The sequence below is a fragment of the Cyphellophora attinorum genome (assembly GCF_001299255.1).
Source record: "Cyphellophora attinorum strain CBS 131958 chromosome Unknown Contig2, whole genome shotgun sequence".
Taxonomy (NCBI): domain Eukaryota; kingdom Fungi; phylum Ascomycota; class Eurotiomycetes; order Chaetothyriales; family Cyphellophoraceae; genus Cyphellophora; species Cyphellophora attinorum.
Window position 1 is genome coordinate 480848 of NW_017253230.1, and position 22029 is coordinate 502876.

At 53.5% G+C, this 22029-nt stretch overlaps 8 protein-coding genes across 8 annotated transcripts; 5 read left to right on the forward strand and 3 right to left on the reverse strand.

Moving 5' to 3' along the window:
- Positions 1 to 168: 168 nt before the first annotated feature.
- Positions 169 to 2128, reverse strand: AB675_2481 (putative MFS-type transporter; the record flags this gene model as incomplete). The annotated part of the gene is made up of 8 exons (XM_018142456.1): positions 169 to 354; positions 402 to 517; positions 676 to 745; positions 792 to 1142; positions 1190 to 1359; positions 1450 to 1593; positions 1646 to 1865; positions 1916 to 2128. The coding sequence occupies 8 exons, from the start codon at positions 2126 to 2128 to the stop codon at positions 169 to 171; spliced, it is 1470 nt and encodes a 489-aa protein (XP_018004831.1).
- A 1453-nt stretch (positions 2129 to 3581) lies between these two features.
- On the forward strand, positions 3582 to 4453 carry AB675_2482 (uncharacterized protein; the record flags this gene model as incomplete). Its single annotated transcript, XM_018142457.1, has 2 exons — positions 3582 to 4304; positions 4352 to 4453. The coding sequence occupies 2 exons, from the start codon at positions 3582 to 3584 to the stop codon at positions 4451 to 4453; spliced, it is 825 nt and encodes a 274-aa protein (XP_018004820.1).
- Positions 4454 to 4895: 442 nt separating this feature from the next.
- On the forward strand, positions 4896 to 5629 carry AB675_2483 (ATP synthase subunit delta, mitochondrial; the record flags this gene model as incomplete). Its single annotated transcript, XM_018142458.1, has 5 exons — positions 4896 to 5024; positions 5106 to 5128; positions 5183 to 5313; positions 5364 to 5542; positions 5597 to 5629. The coding sequence occupies 5 exons, from the start codon at positions 4896 to 4898 to the stop codon at positions 5627 to 5629; spliced, it is 495 nt and encodes a 164-aa protein (XP_018005016.1).
- A 306-nt stretch (positions 5630 to 5935) lies between these two features.
- AB675_2484 (uncharacterized protein) lies at positions 5936 to 7840 on the forward strand (the record flags this gene model as incomplete). The annotated part of the gene is made up of 2 exons (XM_018142459.1): positions 5936 to 5952; positions 6001 to 7840. The coding sequence occupies 2 exons, from the start codon at positions 5936 to 5938 to the stop codon at positions 7838 to 7840; spliced, it is 1857 nt and encodes a 618-aa protein (XP_018005326.1).
- A 321-nt stretch (positions 7841 to 8161) lies between these two features.
- On the reverse strand, positions 8162 to 8890 carry AB675_2485 (uncharacterized protein; the record flags this gene model as incomplete). The annotated part of the gene is made up of 3 exons (XM_018142460.1): positions 8162 to 8533; positions 8595 to 8714; positions 8795 to 8890. 3 exons carry the CDS (start codon positions 8888 to 8890, stop codon positions 8162 to 8164), a joined length of 588 nt encoding a protein of 195 aa, XP_018004834.1.
- Positions 8891 to 9902: 1012 nt separating this feature from the next.
- On the reverse strand, positions 9903 to 10820 carry AB675_2486 (uncharacterized protein; the record flags this gene model as incomplete). Its single annotated transcript, XM_018142461.1, has 1 exon — positions 9903 to 10820. The coding sequence occupies one exon, from the start codon at positions 10818 to 10820 to the stop codon at positions 9903 to 9905; it is 918 nt and encodes a 305-aa protein (XP_018005028.1).
- Positions 10821 to 14795: 3975 nt separating this feature from the next.
- On the forward strand, positions 14796 to 16997 carry AB675_2487 (uncharacterized protein; the record flags this gene model as incomplete). The annotated part of the gene is made up of 1 exon (XM_018142462.1): positions 14796 to 16997. The coding sequence occupies one exon, from the start codon at positions 14796 to 14798 to the stop codon at positions 16995 to 16997; it is 2202 nt and encodes a 733-aa protein (XP_018005281.1).
- A 634-nt stretch (positions 16998 to 17631) lies between these two features.
- Positions 17632 to 21005, forward strand: AB675_2488 (Small COPII coat GTPase sar1; the record flags this gene model as incomplete). The annotated part of the gene is made up of 8 exons (XM_018142463.1): positions 17632 to 17650; positions 17709 to 17812; positions 17929 to 17968; positions 18019 to 18084; positions 18143 to 18442; positions 19155 to 19343; positions 19409 to 19477; positions 19723 to 21005. The coding sequence occupies 8 exons, from the start codon at positions 17632 to 17634 to the stop codon at positions 21003 to 21005; spliced, it is 2070 nt and encodes a 689-aa protein (XP_018005112.1).
- Between the last annotated feature and the right edge of the window lie 1024 nt (positions 21006 to 22029).

Consider the following 22029-nt stretch of genomic DNA (forward strand, 5'->3'; position numbering starts at 1 on the left):
GCTCGAAGGGCATAATTGCTGCGACGATGGCCTGTCACATGTCAGAAACAAACATCCAGACCCGCACACCGGAACTTACCATGGCAATGTAGAGTGCTGCGCACAAGTATACTGGAGCCGACGTTGCAGTATTCGCGTATGTTGCGACGAATGCCGATATCAGTCCCATTACGCGATTGCAGCCAATGGCAATACCATATCCTGTCGCGCGATGGGCACTCGGCAGGACTTCTGGGGTGTAGGCGTAGAGACAGCGTAGTAGATGTTGATGAAGAAGTAAATGGCACAGGTAAACCCGAGATTCTCAGCAGCCGTTTTCACAGCGGAGTAGGCGAAGAAGAATGCCATCGTGATCTGTCTAATGTAAGCAGAGGTCGCGGGATGCAGTGTTCACAACTGACCAATGCGCCGATCACCATTGTGTATTTGCGCCCGAGGAGTCTCGTGTTGCACATGAACCCAGCTAGGACAGGGCCGAATATTCCTACCGTGTTGGAGATGAGGTAGTTCCTCCAGGCTGAAAATGGTCAGCTTTGTCTCGGAAAGTGATCATGCAATGGAAGGTTGCATAGGAGAGGGGGCAGTCATGTCTCGGGAGGCTTTTGAGCTCTTCGTCGTCAAGCCAACGTTCATGTTATGGCTCAATTCCCGATGCCAGCCTGCTAGGGTACTCACTGTAGTAGGGACTGTCTTCTCCTGTCTCTGCTCCACGCGAGGCTAGAAACTCTGGCAGAAACACATAGAACTGCACACTGTCAGCATGTGTTTGAAAAGGTTCGGAAAATACTCACCAACGGATATGCCAGCCCGATGAGCGTCCAAGAAAGCCAAATCAGACTTGTCGAAATGGCAAGTCGCTTTGTCTGGAACAAGCCTCGTAGATGCGCGAAGAACTCAGCGAAGCCATAACGTGAGCCTCCGTAGGTAGACTTAATGTGCCCACAGTCTTGCAGCTGTTCAAGGGTTAGGCTGCAGGGACGGTTGTACTTTTTCGCAATCTTGTGGAAACACTCCACAACTTCCTCGTCGTATCCCTTGGCGAGGAGGTATTTGGGCGTCTCGTTAAGTCGAATGACTGTCACACGTAGAATACTCAGGACGAGCACCAAGGCGCCGTTGCCAAACCAGATATACCGCCACCCCTAGATCACGTTAGCCTGGCTCTGGCTGTTGTAGTTTTGCGGCTTACCATGTTATCTTCTCGTCGGCAGGGATCCGCGTCTTCCGCGCAGATATACTGTGGCAGAGACAGGAGAGGCCAGGCAAAACCAGCACCAATGACAGGAGCCAATCCCCACCAGCAGGCCAGCAAGGTAAGAAGCCATTGATAGCGGCCAGGTAGAAACTCCAGAAACACAGCTATACCGCAGTTAGCATGAGCCATCCCGAAGAACTGTCGCTACGTCTGAATCATCCAGACACAGTCGACAATTGCAAACGCAGACTCACTTGTGTCTAGAACGAGATTGCCTCCTGCCCCAAAGGCTGCGACACTCACGAAGAACCCGAGAACGTACCAGTTGGGAGACGCCCCGGCGACAATAGCGAACACGGAGCAAATGAAGAGTGAGCAGTTGAACGCATACTTCCGGCCTGTCGCTTTCGTTAGTGTCCTGTCGAGTAGTCGAACGATTTCAGTGTTTACCAATAACGTCTGCGCCTAGTCCCCAGAACAGAGCGCCGATAAGCATACCAGAATATGCAGCCACAGTCAAACCGCGAGTGAAACTGGGAAGAAATTCCCTTGCCGCCTGGCCAGCAGTTACAGACTGAAGAAGCAGAATGAGCGAATCTGCCATATATCCGAATCCGTTCAAGAAGAAGAGCTTGAGATGGAAATTTGTCCAGCCGATCTCATCAATGGTCTATAGGCGCATTAGGGCATGTACAATATCCTGAAACACGTCCGGTCTACCTGGTTCACGAGTCGCATCTTCGCGTCAAGAGCGGGATCAACATCGTTCATGCTGAAGACTTGGCCCTCGATGGCACGCTCGTCGGCGCCGCCAAGAGAGATACTGCCACGCACTTTCTCACCAACGCTTGACCGACGCTGATTGTGGTTGGGCGACGCATCGGAGACGCCATGACTTTCGACGTCGAGCTTCTTCTGCTCTGTTGTGGCCATTTTGAGTCGGATTGCTGATCACTATCGAATGTCGCGTGAGGCAATTCTTGCGTTGATAGTCTAGTGAAATTACAGCTCATGTGCTGCTGGATCATGCGAAAGATCGGCCGGAGTTCTGTAGCCGGAGCTGGAATGTTCAGCTTGTTGTACACACGACCAATTGCTGGCAAAAGCTAATCTCAGCGTCACCTAAACTGATGTTCGGGGTCCAGATATTCTTATACCTGGAAGACCAAAGGACTCGAAGTCTCCAGGTCGTCTCGCTCCGTTGTCCGATTGCTTGACACACTGCATGATGATCGCAACAGAAGCATGGAATATTTTCCCTACCGTCGGATTGCGCGTGCCTCCCCACGGAACTATGATGCGTTCTGCGGGCACAGGGCAAGATACAAGCAATTAGCGTGGTGTGCGGCGAAGGGTAGCTGTAACGTTAGACATATTCATTGGCTGTGAGAGAGAGTTTTGGACGTTCAAGGCATCGCCTGTGAGCCTGCACGCCCGGTCGTCGCTTGGAAGCTGTCGTGCGAGCAGCTAGCGCTCTGCTAATCCGTACACCCGTCGACAGGCAACGATGATTGGCCGTTTAGGGGGCACGTGGGCACCAATTCTAAGATGCCGAGATGGCCAAGGCCCAAGGCCCAAGGGCCAAGGGGGATCGATGGTTGAAACGGGGAGTTCGACGCGGCAGACTGTCGTAGGTACTTTCTCTGATTCTTTCGCGCAACTAGACCTTCTTGATTCCACGGTCACACTGCCCTCGACGGCTCCAGCGCTCATATCGCGCATCCTCCTCTTCGTACCAGATACTTGTCCTAGAACAGGTATCGTAAATCCGTGGGGGCCCATGGGCGAGTTGGTCGCTGCCCTGAGGTTATCAAGCCGCAAAGGTAGGACACGGGCTGGGTGACAACAGACTGTCAAGGTGTCTCGGACAAGATGCTGTTGGGCTGCGTAGGTCAAGCATGGACAGGCGAGTAGTATGCTCAACAGGTAGGGCAATCGCATCAGGCACGCTTGACCAAGGAAGATATTGAGTAGCCAGCGGGATCCAAAGGATGCACAGGACGAATCAAGCAACGAACATCGAGCTCGCGCTTGAAGAAATTGACATCTCAGTTGGCAGGCGACGTGGGCATTGATGGCAATCGTGATTTAGCGAGCTTGATGAACAGAGACGAGGTTAATCAATGTAGGCAGGTACTGTGAGCAGAAATGGCAGGAAGGCACGACGCCAATAATTGCCTCTGCCGAGTGTGATATTTCTTTCGTTCAGTCGCCCTTCACGACTGACTGTCCTGACAATCTGTTCTGCTGAACTTCGCCATCACCTTTATTTCACTTCACCAGTGAGGCGCGACTCAAGTCGACAGTAAGTCACGTTCGTTCGATGCGAGCAGCTTTTGCTAATCATCCCAGGTTCCAATACCAGAGGCCGCCCCAACACGTGAGAATGGCTCGCCTACTCGATCTCGCTCTCGAGGTTCGCAACATCATCTACCACGAGGTGGTTCGGGGCGCCAGGGTCCGATTCGCTTTGCCTGGCGAGAAATTTCGACTTTCGACCTGCGCTGCCCTCCTGGTATGTTGCAAACAAATCAGTGCCGAGTTCTTTCCCATCTTCCACGAAGATGTACGCATCAATCTCTCCACGAAAATCGACAAGAAGAAGGGTACTATTCCGCTGCCAAACATCCGACTTGATGCAATCCAGCACGCCAAATTGCAACTCAGTGTCTTTGCTACTGATGGCGGCATGATCGTGTTAAAAGGCATGACAGGTCTCAAGTCCTTCACATTCCCCGTCGAGGAGACCTTTGACATTCCAAGCCACATATTCGAATGCAACACCCAACCGATCTGTCATTGCATTCCCGAAAGCGATTGGCAGACCGACTGGAAGAGCGCTTGGGAGGCCTCGATGGACTGTCCCGACTGCAACGAAGCTCTCGCTTTGGGACACCTGCAACGCCAGATTCATACGCGCAAAGCCCTCCTCGTGGGGAAATGTCGCTGCAATGTGCCAAGAGATGGCTACGGTTCTGATGGGTATGAGTGCGCGTGCTCTGACAACCCTATTCGCAAAGTCATCGGAGCGTGGGAGTACTCCAATCAGCCTTTCAAATTGATTGCAGAGGCAGCTATCTACGACGATACGGGTTTCATTGGAGACTGGGTGAGCTCTCTCTTCACCAAGCCACATAGTATGCTGACCGTACGCAGACTGGCTTCTTCGATCTGGGCGCAAAGGAGATGGTGATTTGCGACACGATCGATAACGATCTCATCATCGACGAGTTCGTGGTTGACCTTCAAGGATACTAGGTGCCGCACAATCTACATGTCCGCGTCCCCCATCACTACCAAGATCGCACGGTTCCGCGAACTGGGTGCCGTAAGACGGCCGAGGTTCCCTACGCTACAGCACTGAGTCCGCCCAGCGCGCAGATAGATGACCAACTGAAAGCCATCTCTGGCAGTTTCGGAACTGCTCACAGCCAGAACGGCTCGTAGATAGCAACTCCAGAGCTTGAGAGCAGCATCGTTCGTACCCTCGATGCCAATTTTGTATGCTCTTCGCCGGAGATCCAGTTCACTTGCCCTGTAGTTCGTGTGAAAGTTGCCTCGGCAATCCTGCCGTATACAGCCGTTTCGCGCCAAACCGAACAGGGAGCTCATGCTTGGCGCGGAATCGGGTCTCCAAGCTCGACTTCAGGAAGAGCTCGCGAAAGCTTGCAGACCACGACAGATCCGCCATACAGCCAACATGAGCGCCTTACGTGCATCGCGAGCCGCTTTGCGCGCCCGGTCTGCCCTCAAGACACCCATCCAGCGAAGAGGCTACGCCGATGCCGTCTCTGACAAGATCAAGCTCTCCCTCTCACTCCCTCACTCCGTATGTTGCGACCCAAAAGAATGCCTCGCGCCGCTGCGCTAAGAGATGCCCGTCTGTGATAACAAGCTAACCATTGTACAGTCAATCTACAAGTCACAAGATGTGTACGCAGCGTTCCGATCCCAATATCATCCACATTACAACTAATGTCACTGAAGTGTCCAAGTCAACCTTCCCGCCGAATCCGGAGAGATGGGTGTCCTGGCCCAGCACGTCCCTTCCATCGAACAATTAAAGCCCGGCCTCGTCGAGATCATCGAGGAAGCTGGCGGTAGCAAGCAGTTCTTTCGTAAGAGAAGCACGACAAGCAGATTTGAGGAGAAGAACTAACGAGAAAAGTTTCCGGCGGCTTTGCTGTCGTACAGCCAGATTCAGTGTTGAGCATCAATGCAGTTGAGGGTTTCCCACTTGAAGAGTTCAGCGAAGAGGCGGTCAGATCACAGATTGCGGAAGCGCAGAAGGTTGCGAGCGGGAGTGGAAGCGAGCAGGATATTGCAGAGGCCAAGATCGAGCTTGAGGTGAGAAAACGAATACAGTCACAACTCGCACATCGACGACTAACAAATAGATAGGTCTTGGAATCGCTGCAAGCGGCGATGAAGTAGGGGGTTAGCCTTGACTGTAGATACCATACCAGCCAAAAAGCGACAGCGAATTAGAAGCGGCATTTACTTGTACCGATAATCACTGCAGCGATTTCATTGTGTATACATCTGCAACTGCCTCACCCGCGATCGTGCATTCATCATTTCGAGTGGAAGGATCGGCGATTCCGTTCAGGAAGCAGGAACGACTCACTGATGTCCACGATTTCCGGACCTGACAATGCACCTTCACTCCCCTCGTGGCAGCATCGTACCACATACTGCGAACCGCCTTTGCAGTCTTCAGTATAGCTTATTTACTCGGCCATGGCGAGTGCTCAAGGGTGAGATGCTGGACCAGCATGATGTTCACATACTGACAGCTTCTTCAGTGCTTCTCGTGGCACTGTTGCCGACCGAATCCGAGCATTCCAAGGTCTCAGAGTCTCGCCGGAGCACGTTCATGTACAAGCACCAAAGCCAATCAGCCGGACTTTTGACCCCGAGATATTGATTAGCCACGGTCGGCGGAAGGACAGCAGCGTCGCGGCACCAGTAGAGAGACCTTCCCTGAATGCCGTAGATGGATTTAGAGGCGGCGGACGCCCGTCAGTGGCACCGTCATCCTCTGTCCAGGCAACGACCTCATCTGACCAACATTTTCGTCACTCAGCGGAATCGCACTCCCTCGACGACCCCTTCATCGCCACAACCGACGGACCTGCTAGCTTAGCATCTCGAAGATCGGATCAAGAATCTCACTCCGAACTGGACGGAGCTCGAGCTCGATTGAGACCGGTTGATCGTCGTGGACAGTCAGGTCAGCGCAGCAAGAATGTAGAAGCCAACACGACACTGGCTGAGCTCGGGTTCATGATCGACGATGCCCTAGGCGAGCGAACCACACAGCAGTCACCAGGACCTTCGCCCAAGCATGCCTCAAAGCCCTCAAGTGTCCAATCACCTGGCCCGGAGTCACCTCCGCAAAGCACTGAGCCATTCCCGCCCCGGATAAGACCTTTTACAATATACAGGTCCAACAAAGCAACTGCCTCGCCTCCTCTGTTGTCGAATGTCAGCCCAGCTCGTGGACCTGAGCCACTTAGCCTTTCGAGTCTACTGCAAACTCCAGACCCGCGTTCGCCAGAGCCAGAGACTCATCCACACCACAAACAGCATCTAAAACCTGCCAATGACAGACCTATCAGTCCTGTCAAGGAAAAGGCTGCCATGTTTGAGAGTCTCTCGATGTCTGACAACAGCACGACGCCGCCCAAGAGCCCACCTCCGAGAGTACACCTTCGCGACAGGGCGCATTGGAAGGACATTCGCTATCACAGTCCAAGCACAGAGGAAGCAGCCAGGAAGCACCGTGCCAAATTTGGTCACAGTATCAGCGAGCATCATCCCGATACCTCAGAAGACACCGAAGCTGCATACAACACAGCCTCCGAAACGCCAGGACAGCTCACTGGGCAGTCGCCTCCTCGGTCACATTCGCACAGAGCTCCTTCCCGTGGTTGGCCTGCCCAATTACGGACGTCAAGCAAGACAGGCAGATCCGAAGCTCAATTCTACCACGAACCTACCGATCTCATCCGCAGAGATGTGCACAATCCTTCGCATCGTCCAAGCATCGTCGCACAACGCATTGCACAGTTGGCGCTTGCTGGTCTGGAGGACCTAGCTAGTGAACGATCAAGGACTCAGTCACCGAGCACAGTTGACGCAACGCCTGGCAGGGTTCGAGAGAGCGAGTTGCGGAATCATAACATGGATGGTGGCTTGCTGCTGCCGAATCAGATGCCGGAAGTTCAGATCCCTGTTCAGGAGCAGGCGGACTACCTGAAGGCCATGCCTGGTACCCCCCAACAAGCAGACCACGAGTTATATCGCCAGCGAGGCGTGTCGCGCGCACGCACACAACCCATACCGGTCTCCAGACCTGTCTTTGACAAGCTAGCGATCGGCCAGCAAAGCCCCGTCCGGAGCAAACCTCAGAGCGGCAGTCCTATCACTCCTGTTCGTGGACGTGCTCTTGTTGTCCAGTCGCCGCGTGGGTCAGGATATGGTGTGGAGCAAAGCTTCTACTTCTCAGCACGAAAGAGCCGCAGTCCATCGAGAGGCAGTGGGCGCAAATTGACGCTGCAGATCAACCTGGGAAGCCCTGACCATCAATCGATGGAGCGGGTCTCCATCAAGGCGGACATGGATGAGCTTGAGGAAGCATGAGGCTGGAGAGGGGGTGCTGCCGAATGCCAGAGATACGGTGAGCTTGGCTGCAGCAATGTGTGTGTTCCGAGAACGAGCGGGCGACTATTCAGTAAGAAGCACTGCTAGTGACGAGCAGACCTGAGAAGTCACGTAACACCGAGCATAGTAGATCAAGCATTCAGTACGACTTATCTGAATGCGATGCTTGAGGCGGTCTCTCTTCCGCTCACTCTTCCCATACGCGGCTGCCGCTATTCCCAGGAGGAAGACAAAGTGCTCCTGTGCTTCCCCCTTCAAAGACTCTCACCAAGCTTGAACGCCCACAGCGTCCAACCTCACTCATGAACTCAACCCCTTCAAATCCTCCCTCTCATCCAACTCCCGCAACATCTCCTTGAAATCCTCCAACCCTTTCTCCTCACTCATCTTCTTCATATACGGCCTATACTCCTTGAAGAACTCGCCCTCCTTCCCAGCCTCCGGAATCACCATGCCCGCCTCCCGCGCCGTGATCATCGGGTAGAAACTCACCATCAACAGCCGAGCTGCTTCTGCATGGTCTTCGGTCTCGTCGATCTCGCCTTTGCGTTTGCCGAAGGTGGCTTGGTTCTGCTTGTCGTCGCCGATCTCGCCTTTGACGACGTCGAGCCAGGCGAGCTCGATCTTTTCGGCGAGGGTGTCGAAGTCGGATTTGGAGCGCGAGGAGGAGGTCTGGTTGGTGGTGTTGGTTAGCCTGGTCTGGGGGTTGGGGAGGAGTGAGAGGCTAGCTTACGCGGACTTGGGCGATGATGCGGTTGCAGGAGGTGGTGCGGACTTTGCCGGCGAGGTAGTAGTTTTGGGCGGAGGCGTCGGAGTGGTGGAACAAAACGTGGACGAAGAAGGACGGTGTTTTCTGTATGGTGAGTTGGTGTTAGTCTGGCATGTCTCAATTTGTGGTCGACTTGATTGTCGGCGGGATTAGGTGAGGCGTACGAAGGTCGTGCTGTGAAGCTTGGTGATCTTCTTGGCGAGCTCTGCCTTCTGCTCGCCTTTCAGCGGGTAGGAGTGGTGGACTTCGTAGATGGGCATGTTGGCGGTGACGAGGGGAGCCTGTGTCGTTTGGCTGGTACGGAGGAAAGAGGGTTTGTTCGATGACGGTCTGCGTTCGCGTCACTTGCACAATTCACACCGGATGCTTGTGTCACTATTGTTGTGGATGCAGTGGTAGAACCAAGCTTGAAAGTGTCGACTGTCTATGTTGGTAAAAGTTATTGTAGAGACGTCACTGGCAGAGTTCAAGTGAGGCAAGACGCGTGGACGAACAACGGATCGAGAGGACTCTTGAAAGACGCGGGCTGGATTAGTGAACCCCTCAGAGCACTGTAGCTCTGCGTTTCATCATAAGTGCCTGACTCGGTGTGTCATTGCCAGAAGGACAGGCAGCGGATGGACGTAGATGGCAAGTATCGGATGCCAGTACGTCACTCCTCCTGTCGGAGTGCTCGCCCCCGTGTGCCAGCATTCAGTATGCCCATTTGCTAGCAACCGTGCCTGGCGGCTGACGTCCGACTGCATCACCCAGAACTTTCGATGCTGCAGGGGAACATCACAAAACGAATCCCAAGGCCCTGGTTTGGAATGCGGGGATGGAATTCTCTGCTTCTCCCACTTGGAGACCACCCCACCATCCAAGAAGGTTCACTCTATACACGGCTACCAGCATTGAACCGGGTTGTCCGGATCGTGACGAGTGACGACTGCGACGGCATCTCTCGTCGAAGATGTGTGAGCAGTGCGGGCCCACAGATTATACCTGGTGCTTTCTCGCTTCCGGTACTGTGGTATTTTAAGTGCTGGCGTAAGCATGAAGGTAGCAATAGTCGATAGCTTGTGATGGCTGCCGAAGATCGCGAACATGAAAGCAAGAGGGACATTGACGGAGGAATCATCGAGACTGCAGGCAATAGTGATCAAGATCTCTGATTGATGCAGAGGATTCTATCTCTAGAACACATGGGTAGGATGCCTATTGTACATGAGAATTGTGAGCTCGATCAGCACACGGGCCAACATACGAAGAGCATAGCTCTGTGTCGAAGATTCATTTCTGCTTCATCTTCTTCAACAAGTACTTCCTCGCCCGTTTATTGCTTGCCAGAAAAGAAGCCGCAGCTACACCAACGAAGAGCCCGCCTGCCTGGGCCGCCGTGTCATGCTGCTGCGATGGCGCATCGACGAGATCACCCTCTTCGGAGACGAACGCTTCCGCTGCGTTGAGATAGGTCCCACTTCGCTCATTGTGTGCTGGCACCTGCCTTTGCTCCTCCATCGGGTCCTTGTCCTCTGGTGCGAGGTGTAACGCCGTCCGCGCTTCCCCTTTTCTCTCGATGTTGTCCTCAGCTGCAGCCTTCCACCTTGAATATTCGTTCGCATTCCAGTCCTCGACCCACGCAGTCAGCTCCTCGGCGGTGACCATCATCCGTCTTCGGAAAGCGATCCAGATTGGGACGAGAAGTTTGTGTATCCGCTCATCCTCGCGCGCTTTGGCCTCTGCTGCTGCATCTGCCTGCTTTCGCTTGCTAACAGTCGTCTTGTCGAAGAAGGAGCGACTGGCGTGCGATGTTGAAACATGTCCGTATTCATTCCGACAATATGGGTGAGCGAAGCGGGAGGCTAGGAAATGGGTCGTCGTCTGGCGGTAGATATCACTCACGGTCGTTGGGATAGGTCTAGTGGTGGCATTGGCCTCTGCGTTGCTCGTGGCTGTTTCTGTCGGTGAACCTCCGTTGGTCGTACCGTCTGAAGCTGGGGTGGTCAGTAGCACGATGATCTCGGCCTGCTCGCGAAAATGCCTGAGGTCACGTAAGAAAATCTCATGGTCAGGCCGAGGGACCAATAGGCTGTTGAAGAAGCGTCGGTAATTGTGGACTGTGTCGGGGAGGTGTTTGATATAGAGGACCAGATTTGGATCTGGGTCGGTCGAGTCGTTGCGTTCTGCAGTGAGGTCTTCGGGCGGCATGTTGATATCAGACGTATGCGCAATTGCGGTTGTAGGCTCCTGTACATGTCATGAAGCTCCCAGCTCCTCTAAGCCGGTGTTGTACCGTGAATAAAGATAGGAGGTCACGTCTGTTCATGCTTCTTGCCAAGTCGATCGAGGCTTGGTTATGGAGCAAGGTACTCCGTGGTTGCAGATCTGTTGTCCTACCTTCCATTAAAGCTCACCTCGTTCATCGTATCATGACATCGACATGTCGTGCAGAAGACAGTCATCTACTTATTACAAACAGTACCAAAAAAATCCGAGGGGACTTCCTAGGTGATGAGTGATTGAAGAGTCGAGCAGATTTTGTCCGTTGAAGAGCGCCTTGGCATCTGTCAGGAGTTGTCAGTCTCTACTCCAGGCTAGTCAGCTGCCTCTTTGAGACTTCTATCTGTCCTCTGGCCTTAGGTTAACGTTAACGTTGGGTATGCTTGAATTGCTCTGGGTTAGTCACAGAGCTTTATGTTCTTGATCGTCGATATGATCGGGCCGGGAGGCAATGGTGATGTGAAAAACTGCCTCGCTGTCGTCAAGACTACGAATGCTTCGTAGTGTGATTGCTTTTGAGATGCACTGTTAATTGCGACGAAGGCTGAAAAGCCAGGCCTCACAGGCGCGCTGGCCCAGACTATACAGAATACGAGCCCTGCACAGGTACACTGACTCGGTGCTTTTGCCATGAAAAAGCAGCCGTAAGGAATGTGCGGAAGGCTGCTCTCCTCGCGGGCAGATCGACTTGAATATCTTTAACTCACAGAGCACATTGCTAGCAGTTTCACAATATCAATGGCTGTGGGAGCTGCGTCTGTGGACGACCATTGTCTGCTACTTTTAGGTATCGCTTAAGGAGACCCTGAATCGACAAAGATCTTAGTGTATACAGGCACAATGCATTGTACTGTAGTACCTGGGTAGAACAGGTATTGATCACCCCAAAGTTTGGGTATCTATGTGGTAACAAGTTTACCACAGCGCATTGACAATAATGCAACGTCCGTTCGACGATCAACACACCGTACTTGAGAGTACCCACGACTTTGCGCTGGTATTTCCATCCACGCTGCAAAGAGGTCAGTCAGAGGCTGCGTTGCACCAGATCTGAGAAGCTGCACAATGCATCCTTGCGGGGCATGTAGCTGCGAGCTTGGTGTCGAAACACGAGGCAAGACTGGAGGCAATCTCAACAAAGTTGCATTACCGTGCAGCAGAGTTGTCGCGAAAAGATGGTGTATGGCACAGCGTGCGGAGTTCCTCGGCTGTTAAGCTGCAAGTCGATGGATATCAAATCAATTGTTCGAGGAATTGATGTCGAGAAAGTGGAAGAGGAGACGAAAGACAGGTGAGCTATGATTGGCCGACCATAAATGCCTCATACAAAACTGCTTACCGCATGCCAGCTTCTGGGCACCGGTGGGGTCCGGCCCTCGACCGATCTTGTGTCGCACTCTCATCTTTTCGTACAGCAAGCGGCCTGCGCACATGCATATGCCAGGGCAATTCGTGCGAGACTCCTCAAGGATCATTGAGCTTTCCAGGGTGACGATATCCTCGAGGCTCGCCGACTTCATCTACTTCTGCATGGATGCTCTGAAGCTCCGCGGCCTGCAGGTTTGATACCTGTGCTGTGAGCATCGAGATCTGGGCTTCACAGGCTCTTCTGGCCATCGATGGAAGCCGCGCACCCATGTCGTATGCGATTGTCTGGCACGGGTATGGGACGGCCCTATTCTCGACAATGCAGTGAGAGCTCGTATGTGTATGCTTCTCATCTCGAATGGGGACGTACTGGCTGCAGCTCATGAGAACTAGCTCTGTTGACCGCCGTTCTTGAGACACCATGAATTTGTGGAGAACGTGGGGGAGAATTGTGTGACCATTTGATATTGGCCAACACCATCACAGCTCTTCTGAGATTCCGCGCTTGCATGAGGAATTTGAATGCGTCGCTGGAGGACTTACCCAATACAGATGTGGCACGGGGTTGTGTGGACGCGAAATAGGCCTGGTCTTCAGTGAACATGCGACTTGACATGCCAGTCATACAAGCGAGCCATCACGACCTGTCACCTGCAGCATGAAGCGCACGGGTCATCGTGCATAATTGTGTCCCTTAAAAGATGGTAGGTAGTAGCAATGCAAGAAATTATCCGAAGCGCAGCACTTGGCCGCGGGACCTGAGTCAGTGGGAAGAACGTGGCAAGAACGACTGATGTCGTTTTTGCTATGGTCATCACCTAGGCGAATAAGCGGTTGGTGAATGGACGTTCTTGCCCGGACTGTGCGTCAAACGAGTTGCTTGACGGATGGCGACTGCCTGGTGGGCATTCGAGTCTAGCTGCTTGTACGTAAGATGCCAAATGAAGGCCTCCCGGCGTCGCGAGTGCGTGCGCGGTCAGACTCGAGCTCTGTGAGACTGCTGAGTGCGGTTTGACGATGCGATCAAGCGGACGTTACACACTGCCGTTGAATTGCTGTGTGCATTGGCCCGTAGGAGCGGAAGATTGACGGTAAGACGGACATTGATGTGGAGATGACGCATTCATGAAGGCCGATAATGAAGCTTCATCTTATGCTGCGAGATCTCGAAGGTCAAACTATGAAACGTTTGAATCTGAGGGCAGTGGAGGCGATCGGCGGAATTAGGGCGACGTAGGAGGCGCTGCTTTCTTCTAGTCCAGGGCTCGAGGTCATGACGGTATCGAGAATTGCGTAATTTTCGGCTGCACGGAGTGTTTTGGCAAGGTAGACAGGTATTTTTACCCACGCTTGCGCTTCCAAGCCTGTTCAGCACCCATGAACGGTGGCCGGAGTGACGAAATACAGGCTACCAGAATAACGCTGACATGCCATCACCACAGTCGCTATCGCAGGTAGTCCACGTCAGATGGGGCTTAATTCAGTGATTGCCCAATGCCCACACAGCGGCGAAGAGAGTGCTAATGCGCATGCTCGATGGGTGGCAGACAATAATTCGTACGGTTGCCTTCGTGCCGAAGACTCGAGCCTGAGGAGGAAACTCCCAAATAGAAATGATAGCCCGGCTGTGCCTCTGGAAATGCGCCGCCTGTAAACTGCCCGGTAACGGTGGATGAACAATGACTTGGTGAATAAAACGATATGCGTATCTGTTAATTGGTAGACGCGGTGGCCGGCAGATGTAGGAGGAAGGTGTGGTCGTGCCTGTGCGGTTTTCGCAAGGCGTAACTGGCTGGTCTTGGGCCCAGCAGCTCCAATTTTCGCCAGCAGAAAAACCTGTTCTGTTTTTGCTCGATGTTTGAGAGCTGACCCGATGACCGCCGTTCTGGTGGGTCGGTATTGTAATCCTGCGTGCGAGTCGTGGACCTTCGACGAGGGGGCCCTCCCAGCGGCAAAAAACTCTCTAGGCTGGGTTGAACCTAGCGGCAAGTGAAGATTGGAGGTGCCCTTTGGTAGAGAAGTTGCCAGCCGTGGGAAGAGTGCGCAAGTGCGTGCTTTCAAATCTTGCGCCCACCAAAACAGCCCACAGCCCTCTTCTACCACCACACATCCTCCTCCTACCACTTTCCGCACCTTTCTACTCGATACTCGACTGCTCGATTACCAGAGCAGTCTTGTTTAATTTATCATTGCATTTGGCTGTAGACGTGATTCTCTTTCAACTTCTCAATACTTCACACTCACCACACGAATCACGTCCCGCACGGAATTGGTGTTCAGCTGATTGCCACCGAGTCCAAGCGCGCATCACCACCCGCACACAAACCACAAACGACTTTCACACAATCGATTGTTCTACACCAGATAAATCACCCAACATGTCGATATCGAGATTATAGGACTTCTGGTCTTTGTACCAAAAATACCACCTCCATTCCTGCCGTTGATCTTTTCATAGATCAGCAGTGCACGGTCCATCCACAAATAGTTGGCCGGGATACACCACACACCGGAGCCATGCAGTCAATTCTCAAGATGTTGAATTTCTCGAATGCACCTACGGTGGCCATGGCCGAAGACGATGTGGCTGCGGAGGCCGATGAGCCACCAGACGATCACCTGTCAGCCCTGAATCAAATTTCAAAAACGTCCCAGTATCCTAAAACGGGCCGCATGCCGACTGGACCGCGCAGAGAATCTCTGTTGACACGAGCCATCATGTCAGATTCGCAGCCAGAAGATCTCATTCTGTCCGCCAACCCCAAAATTGTCTCTCGTGGTCTCTCAACTGCGTCCTCGCATAGCGCCACGAGCATGGCTTCGACTGCAGAACTCACAAGCGATGCAAGCCCAACCCGCTCGTGCACTCCGAGCCCGCCTCTGCCGAGTGGCTTCACCCACATGACTCTGGGAAAACCCTTGGCAGCGAAAGCGCCTGCCGTTCCTGTTCCCGAACCGGCAAAGGTCGTCGAGGCCGATGGTACGGAAGCTGCTGTGACGAAGACACTCGGTCGGAAGAGATGTATCATGTTTGCATGTGGCGGCTCTAAGACCCCAGAAGTGAAGACGCCTGAAGTCAAGGAGGAGAAGGCTCCGGAACCTCCGGTGAAGGTCGAACCTCCGAAGCGAAAGTGTGCTCTCACATTTGTTTGTCCATCACGACAAGATGAACCAAAGCAGGCTCCAATCCAGACGCAAGAGGCTCAGCGACTCCGCGCTGTATCAGAACCAGTGCCCGCTGCCGTGGAGCCTCCTAAGGTGCACATCGAGAAGCCGTCACCTCTCAAGAGCCCCCTGTCGCCTCAGACATTCCAGGAGTTTGGCAGCTCTCACGACGAGACTGACACATGGGTCGACAACGTCGCACAGCACCCCAGGAAGCTGACGCTGACCGACTGCATGCAGAAGGAAAACGTCATTCGCAAGCTCGGTGAAGAGGCCGAAGAAGAGGCCGAGGATGAGGCATTGGCCGAGCAAGAAGACGCCGAGAACGAGGACGAAGAACAAGCTCAGGTGGACGACTTCGCGCCTTCAGACGATGGCAATGAATCTGACGATGAGGGTGGCTTTGCAGAGTCTGATGACGAAAGCGACGCTGGCTCCGATTACCACTTCTGGGCACCTGCTCTTTCGACCACGACGGCGGCCACCAGTACCGAGAATCTTAGCCACATCAGCACCCGTGGTCGTTCGCGTGCAAGCTCATTGGAGTCTCTCGGCCACTCCGACGCCCTGCCCAAAGCCACCGAGCGGCCAATCTACGGCAAGAAACGTTCCACCAAGGTCAACCGGATGCGACCAAGCACACCAGAGCTTCCCGATAGTACAGATTTCGTTTGTGGCACTCTTGACGAAGACCGACCATTGGAGGCTGCTTACAAGTCCTGCATAGAGCAGCGCAAACGCCAAAAGCAAGTCATCATTCCACAAGACATTGATCCAAGCTTCCCGACGACCGATCCTGAGGACGAGGACGATGAAGAGGAAGACAACGATGAGTCCCCGGGTGCGAGCGGGCCGATGTGGTTGAAGGACCAGTTCGCAGATTTCGACGTCTCTGCTCGGTCCAAGACACCTACTGCCATCAAGTCTTCTACACCACCATCGCCACGTAACGAGTTTCCTTTCCCTCGTCCGGCGATGGTTCGGCGTACAACAAACCCCCGGTCACCTCCACCTCCTACGCGTCGCGCTCGCTCGCCGCCGCCCAAGCACTTGTTGTTCCACCATGGCGCAAATTCTCCTCCTCGTCGCATGAGATCACCCGCACCTACTCGACTGCGGTCACCGCCGGCGTCACCCATGACCACTATTTCATTTGCTCCTCGCATGGATCTCGCTCAGCGTCCCTTGGCCACTCGTGGTCGCCGTGAGCGGACTGCGTCACTGCCACGAACACCCAACCCATTCTTCAAGCATTTCAACGTCGGAAGTCCTAGCATGTCCAACGTTGCTTCTGGGGCTGTGACGCCTGCTGTCGAAGACGGTCAACGTCTCGACATGCATGTGCGTGGTCCAGTAGACATCAAGATGGGCTTGGAGCGCAAGCGACAGAAACGCAAGGAGAAGTTCTGGCGTCAGCATTGCCATAAGGCTGCGAAGGAGCAATCTGAACGTAAACCTGTGCCTGGTCGCGGAGCCGAGCGCATGCGGGAGCTCGGTCTCCAATGCCATGAGCGCAAGCTGGGCTATGGCGTTCCTGGCCAGGGCACCGCACAAGTCGTCATCTCGATGTAAATGACTTCTCGTATGTCACACATGGGCACGTTGACCCTTCTACCAGAGTCTATCACAGACTCGTCACATGAGGCACTTGCCTTCAACTTATGAACATTCAAGCATCTTTTCTACGGAACCAGACCGTGGCGGAAAGGGTCATTTGCGACCCATTCTTATCATTGTGCTGCTTCAAGCATACCATAGCATGGCGTCACTAGGGAATAACACTCGTGCTGTACAAGCCGACAGAGAGGCCTCTCGCCCCCGGGAACATTGCACATAGTTAGCATATAAGCTCCAGCGAGCTTTCAGATGAACATAGTTACCATCAGCAATTTCGTCTTCACTATCCTTCTGCATTCTAGCGTGCTCGTTGTAACAAAGCAACTCCGAGTGCCAGTGCTTCCTGAGTCTGTCACGTGATTCATGACCGCCAAGAATTTGGACTCCATTGAGGAGAGGAGCGGTCTTCATTGCATCGAATGCAATCGCGGGCCATTGAGACCACCTGTCGCAAACACCATCTCGACTCGGACACCAGATCCCAATCCCTCCTGATTCCAGACCTCCGCTCTGACACTCCGTCGCAAACGTGAATCCATTTCCGAACACTTTTGCCTTACCCAGCCCGCCGCAGTTGGCCACTTCAGCCATGTGGATTGTCAACTGGTGTATGTTCCTTCGTGTTATCCGATAGATCAAAGACAAGGCAGTGCTGATCCGCCATAGTCTACGATATTCTTGCCTCGCTAGGCCTCCTCAACAAGCATGCCAAACTCCTGTTCCTCGGTCTCGATAATGCCGGCAAGACTACGTTATTACACATGTTGAAGGTAAGGAATGTGATCACTTGGCTGGGCAGATCAGATTTGATCTCAGCACACTCGCCGTCTCGTCTCCATGGTCTCGTCTGTTCGATGGTTCACGGGGATCTAACAAATGCAAACAGAACGACCGAGTAGCTATCCTGCAACCAACCCTCCACCCAAGTAAGAGCCATCCCACCCGCGCACACGAGCATGGTCTAACAGTCCACCAGCATCCGAAGAGCTCGCCATCGGCAACAACCGTTTCACAACCTTCGATCTCGGTGGTCATCAGCAAGGTAGGGACACCCATCCCCAGGACAGTCCAACATACCCCGCGACTGACCCGCCGTCTAGCCCGCCGTCTCTGGCGCGATTACTTCCCCGAAGTCTCCGGCATCGTTTTCCTCGTCGACGCAAAGGACCACGAGCGCCTGCCCGAATCAAAAGCCGAACTCGACGCTCTTCTAGCTATGGAAGATCTGGCAAAGACACCCTTCTTGATCCTCGGAAACAAGATCGATCACCCAGATGCGGTCAGTGAAGATGAGTTGAGACATCAGTTGGGTCTATATCAGACAACGGGGAAGGGCAAGGTGCCGTTGGAGGGCATTCGGCCGATTGAGGTGTTTATGTGTTCGGTCGTGATGAGGCAGGGTACGTTATCTTTGCATTCTACCACGGATTACAGTGGCATGCTGACTGTTTCGCAGGTTATGGAGAGGGCATCCGGTGGCTCGCGCAATATGTCTGATTGGCATGCCATGAACCACCCCTCACCTCAGGCCACTCTGACCCCGAACATGATCAATGACACAACCTCTAGATTTCACGAGCAGATACACGGCGTTCTATCGCATCCCGGCGCAAGATCTCATTGTCACCAATCTTCTTCTGAGGAACATTCTTCGTACGATGTATGCATCGCGCCTTCTATGACTGCCACACTGCTCGCTGCCCTGTTCAGTCGATTTTAGAATGCAGTATGCACTTGCCCGATTTTCATGTCGCACGGCTGGCTCCTATCACCTCCCTTGACACCTGCCCTTCCATTGCTATGCTGCGCAGCTGCTGGACACTCACTTTTCCCCCACAGTTTTTGGACTTGTGATTGTGTAACATTAGGTCCTTCACCTTGGAGCCCACGACTTCGCTTTGCGCCCTGTTGGCCAGCAAGTACTGAGGTGTTAGCTGAACCACGGATGCCGCAGCAGTCTTCCCATCTCGCCTGTCTACTCATCTAATCAGCCTAATAGTCCTCGGATGTCGCTATATAGCTGTCGTCTTGTATGGCTTCTCTTCACAATTTGCGGTTCAATCCAACCGGTCGCTGATGCAGGACACGATCCTAATCTCGCTCGCCCTACAGCAGCCGACCCAAGGACACCATCTCTGCCTGACAAGCGACCAGACATCGTCTCAGCCCAGTCAGCAGCTGCCACCGTGGTTGAGTGCTTTCAAGTTGCTCAGCCCGTGACGACGTCGAAGGCCGAAGAGCCTTGCAGTATCCCGTTGATGGATCACGTCTTTGCCAATAGCTACGGCCTGCCTTTCATCGGTCAGTCTTGGGCCCGGGAATGCTTTTGGCAGCCTCTACGAGGCTAGTCTGTTAACACGTCACAGGCTACTACGCAGCCCCAGACTGTGACTTCAACCGTGTGGTCATCAAGTTTGCGGCTGTCTCAGAAGGGCGTCAGTTTGATCGCCTTGCCACTATATTCCTGGGGGATGTCGAGGTGTGGCGTACATCAACCGCTGAGCCAGTGCCGCACCCCGGCATCCACTGGGAGTACACCAAAGATATGACTCCGTACCTGTCGCTATGGAAGCAGCCACAGAAGCTCATATTCAATCTTGGCAATCTCATCAACGCGAATCACACCGGATCTTTCAACACCACGCTGACCGCTAGCTTCTACCTCAACCCCCCGACACAGAGATCTCGCTGCCAGCCGATCTGATCGTTCCCATTTCCTACAAGCGAAGCGCCGCAGATGGCGTGCCTCTTTTTACTCTCCCTCAAGACAATGCCACGACTACCGCCACCTTTCCCAGAAACGCCAACCGTGCAGTCTTCTCCATTTCCGCAACTGGCCAGTCTCTGGAAGAGTTCTGGTGGAGCAACGTTCTCGAGACCGATGCTTCCACCTTCAATTCCACCGTGGGGAGCTTGCCGGCGCTGAGTCCATTCCGGGAGGTTCAGCTCTACATCGACGACCACCTCGCAGGAGTAGCATGGCCGTTTCCTGTCATTTTCACGGGAGGTGTGGTCCCAGGTTTGCACCGACCCATCGTGGGCATCGATGTGTTCGACTTGCGCGAACATGAGATCGACGTCTCGCCGTGGCTACCTCTCTTAAGCGATGGTACGGAGCATCCCTTCACGCTCAAAGTCGCTGGACTTTTCGATGATGGGATGGCTTCGGCTACGCTGACGAACAATATACCCGAAAGCTGGGTTATCACTGGTAAAATATTCATCTGGTTGGACGATGATGAGAATTCTATCACCACAGGTAGCAGGGTGCCTACTGTGGTCGAGCCATTGCCAGCCATACCCATATCGCGTTCTGTCCAGGCCGACGCTTGCGGCGTCAACGAAACCTTGGACTACACAACCGACGTTCAACGCACATTCTCCGTCAGTGCCGAAGTCAGTTCCCGGAACTCAAGCAACACAATCACCTGGACGCAGACATTATCCTACCACAATAAGGGCCACCTCACCAACTACGGCTTCAACCAAACCAAACACCTCACCATCAGCGGCACAGACATTAGCCAAGGAGGTACATATTCATACACTACTGCCTATGAGTACCCACTATGCTGCGACCAGTCTTACAGCCAGACACACCAAGGCAACCTGAGCATCTACGGGACATACATTCAAGGCCTCAGATTGGCCGTTGTTGGCTCTTCCATCTTCCCATCAGGTCTCAACAAGTCCTTCACCTCTGGCGGACGCCTGCTGTCCACCACCATCCACGGCTCCGCTGCATTCTTCCAGACCGGAGACGGCCTGAACAGCAGCGGGTATGGCACGTCGAGCCAGGTCTTCAGCTTCGGCGGCCTTGACCTCAATCATCCTGCAGGGACGATCGATATGTCTGCAAATCTGGACCCGAACGTCGAGTTGTATTTCAGGAACGTGTCGGCGACGAATAACACGGTGACGTACGATCAGGAGAGGCTGTTTGGCAACAACATGATTGACTGAGAGCATTTATGGGCTTAGGCGCAATATCAGCGAGCCAGCAGAAGCTTCTACATGCTTGATACTTTCCCTATGACGGCAGCGAAGAATTCCAGCTGCGGGCACTTATCTCAGTAATGTCAGTCAATGACTGAAAGATTCACTGGCCATGTTAAGGTTTGACGTGACAAGGGCCAGTCAACCGGTCTCAGCTAGGCTACCGTGTCAACCGGCGTCGGATAAGTCCGACCCATAAGCAGTCACCCGGTCTAGTGCAAAATTTTCGGTCAACCGGCGTGTGAACTGTGCTGTCAACCGGTCTGATAACCACCTCGCCGGTCAACCGATGTCCCGAGGGTGCGGCAACGAGTTGCTCGACGACTTTTGGCGGCCTTCTGTTGTATGTCAATCCATCCTTAGCAAGCATTCTTGAACCGACGAAGTCATCGGGAAAGCACACGCCATGCAAAAGTAAGCTCGCAGTCGGACTTGAAGGCACGGATGGGCTGGGGAAGGAAGAGCTGATTCGAGTACACGCCACTGAAACAGGCAAAGGAAGACGACATTGGGGCCAGCAAACAAAGGATGCATGCAATGTCTCCTGTTGTGACGGTACCTAAGGATACTGCATCGTAGTGACCGCGGCTTGATGCTTCGCCTAAGTCCACGTACCTCGATTACTCATATCTCATGAACTGCTATGTCCTATCCCATCTCTGAAGTGAGCGGCTCAGGTAGCCGGGACTCGAATGTCCAGCAGCCCAAAGATATATGTTTGCTAACGATTCAGCTCCCAAATCGCGTCAAGGTCCCCCTTGGCTAATGATGATGCGCGACTGGTATGAGCGCAACTTCACATTGCTGACCATGTTAGTCGGATCCGAGTCTCGATGTATCTATGTCGATGTAGGTCGTTCGCGAGTAGTGTACAGCATGGTCCTTCATACCGAGAAACGAGGCACGATACTGCTTGCGTGGGATTAGAGGCTGATTTCAGAAGCAGATTGAATGCCATCGGTCATTGTGCTGGGATCCGATGCCTCGAATT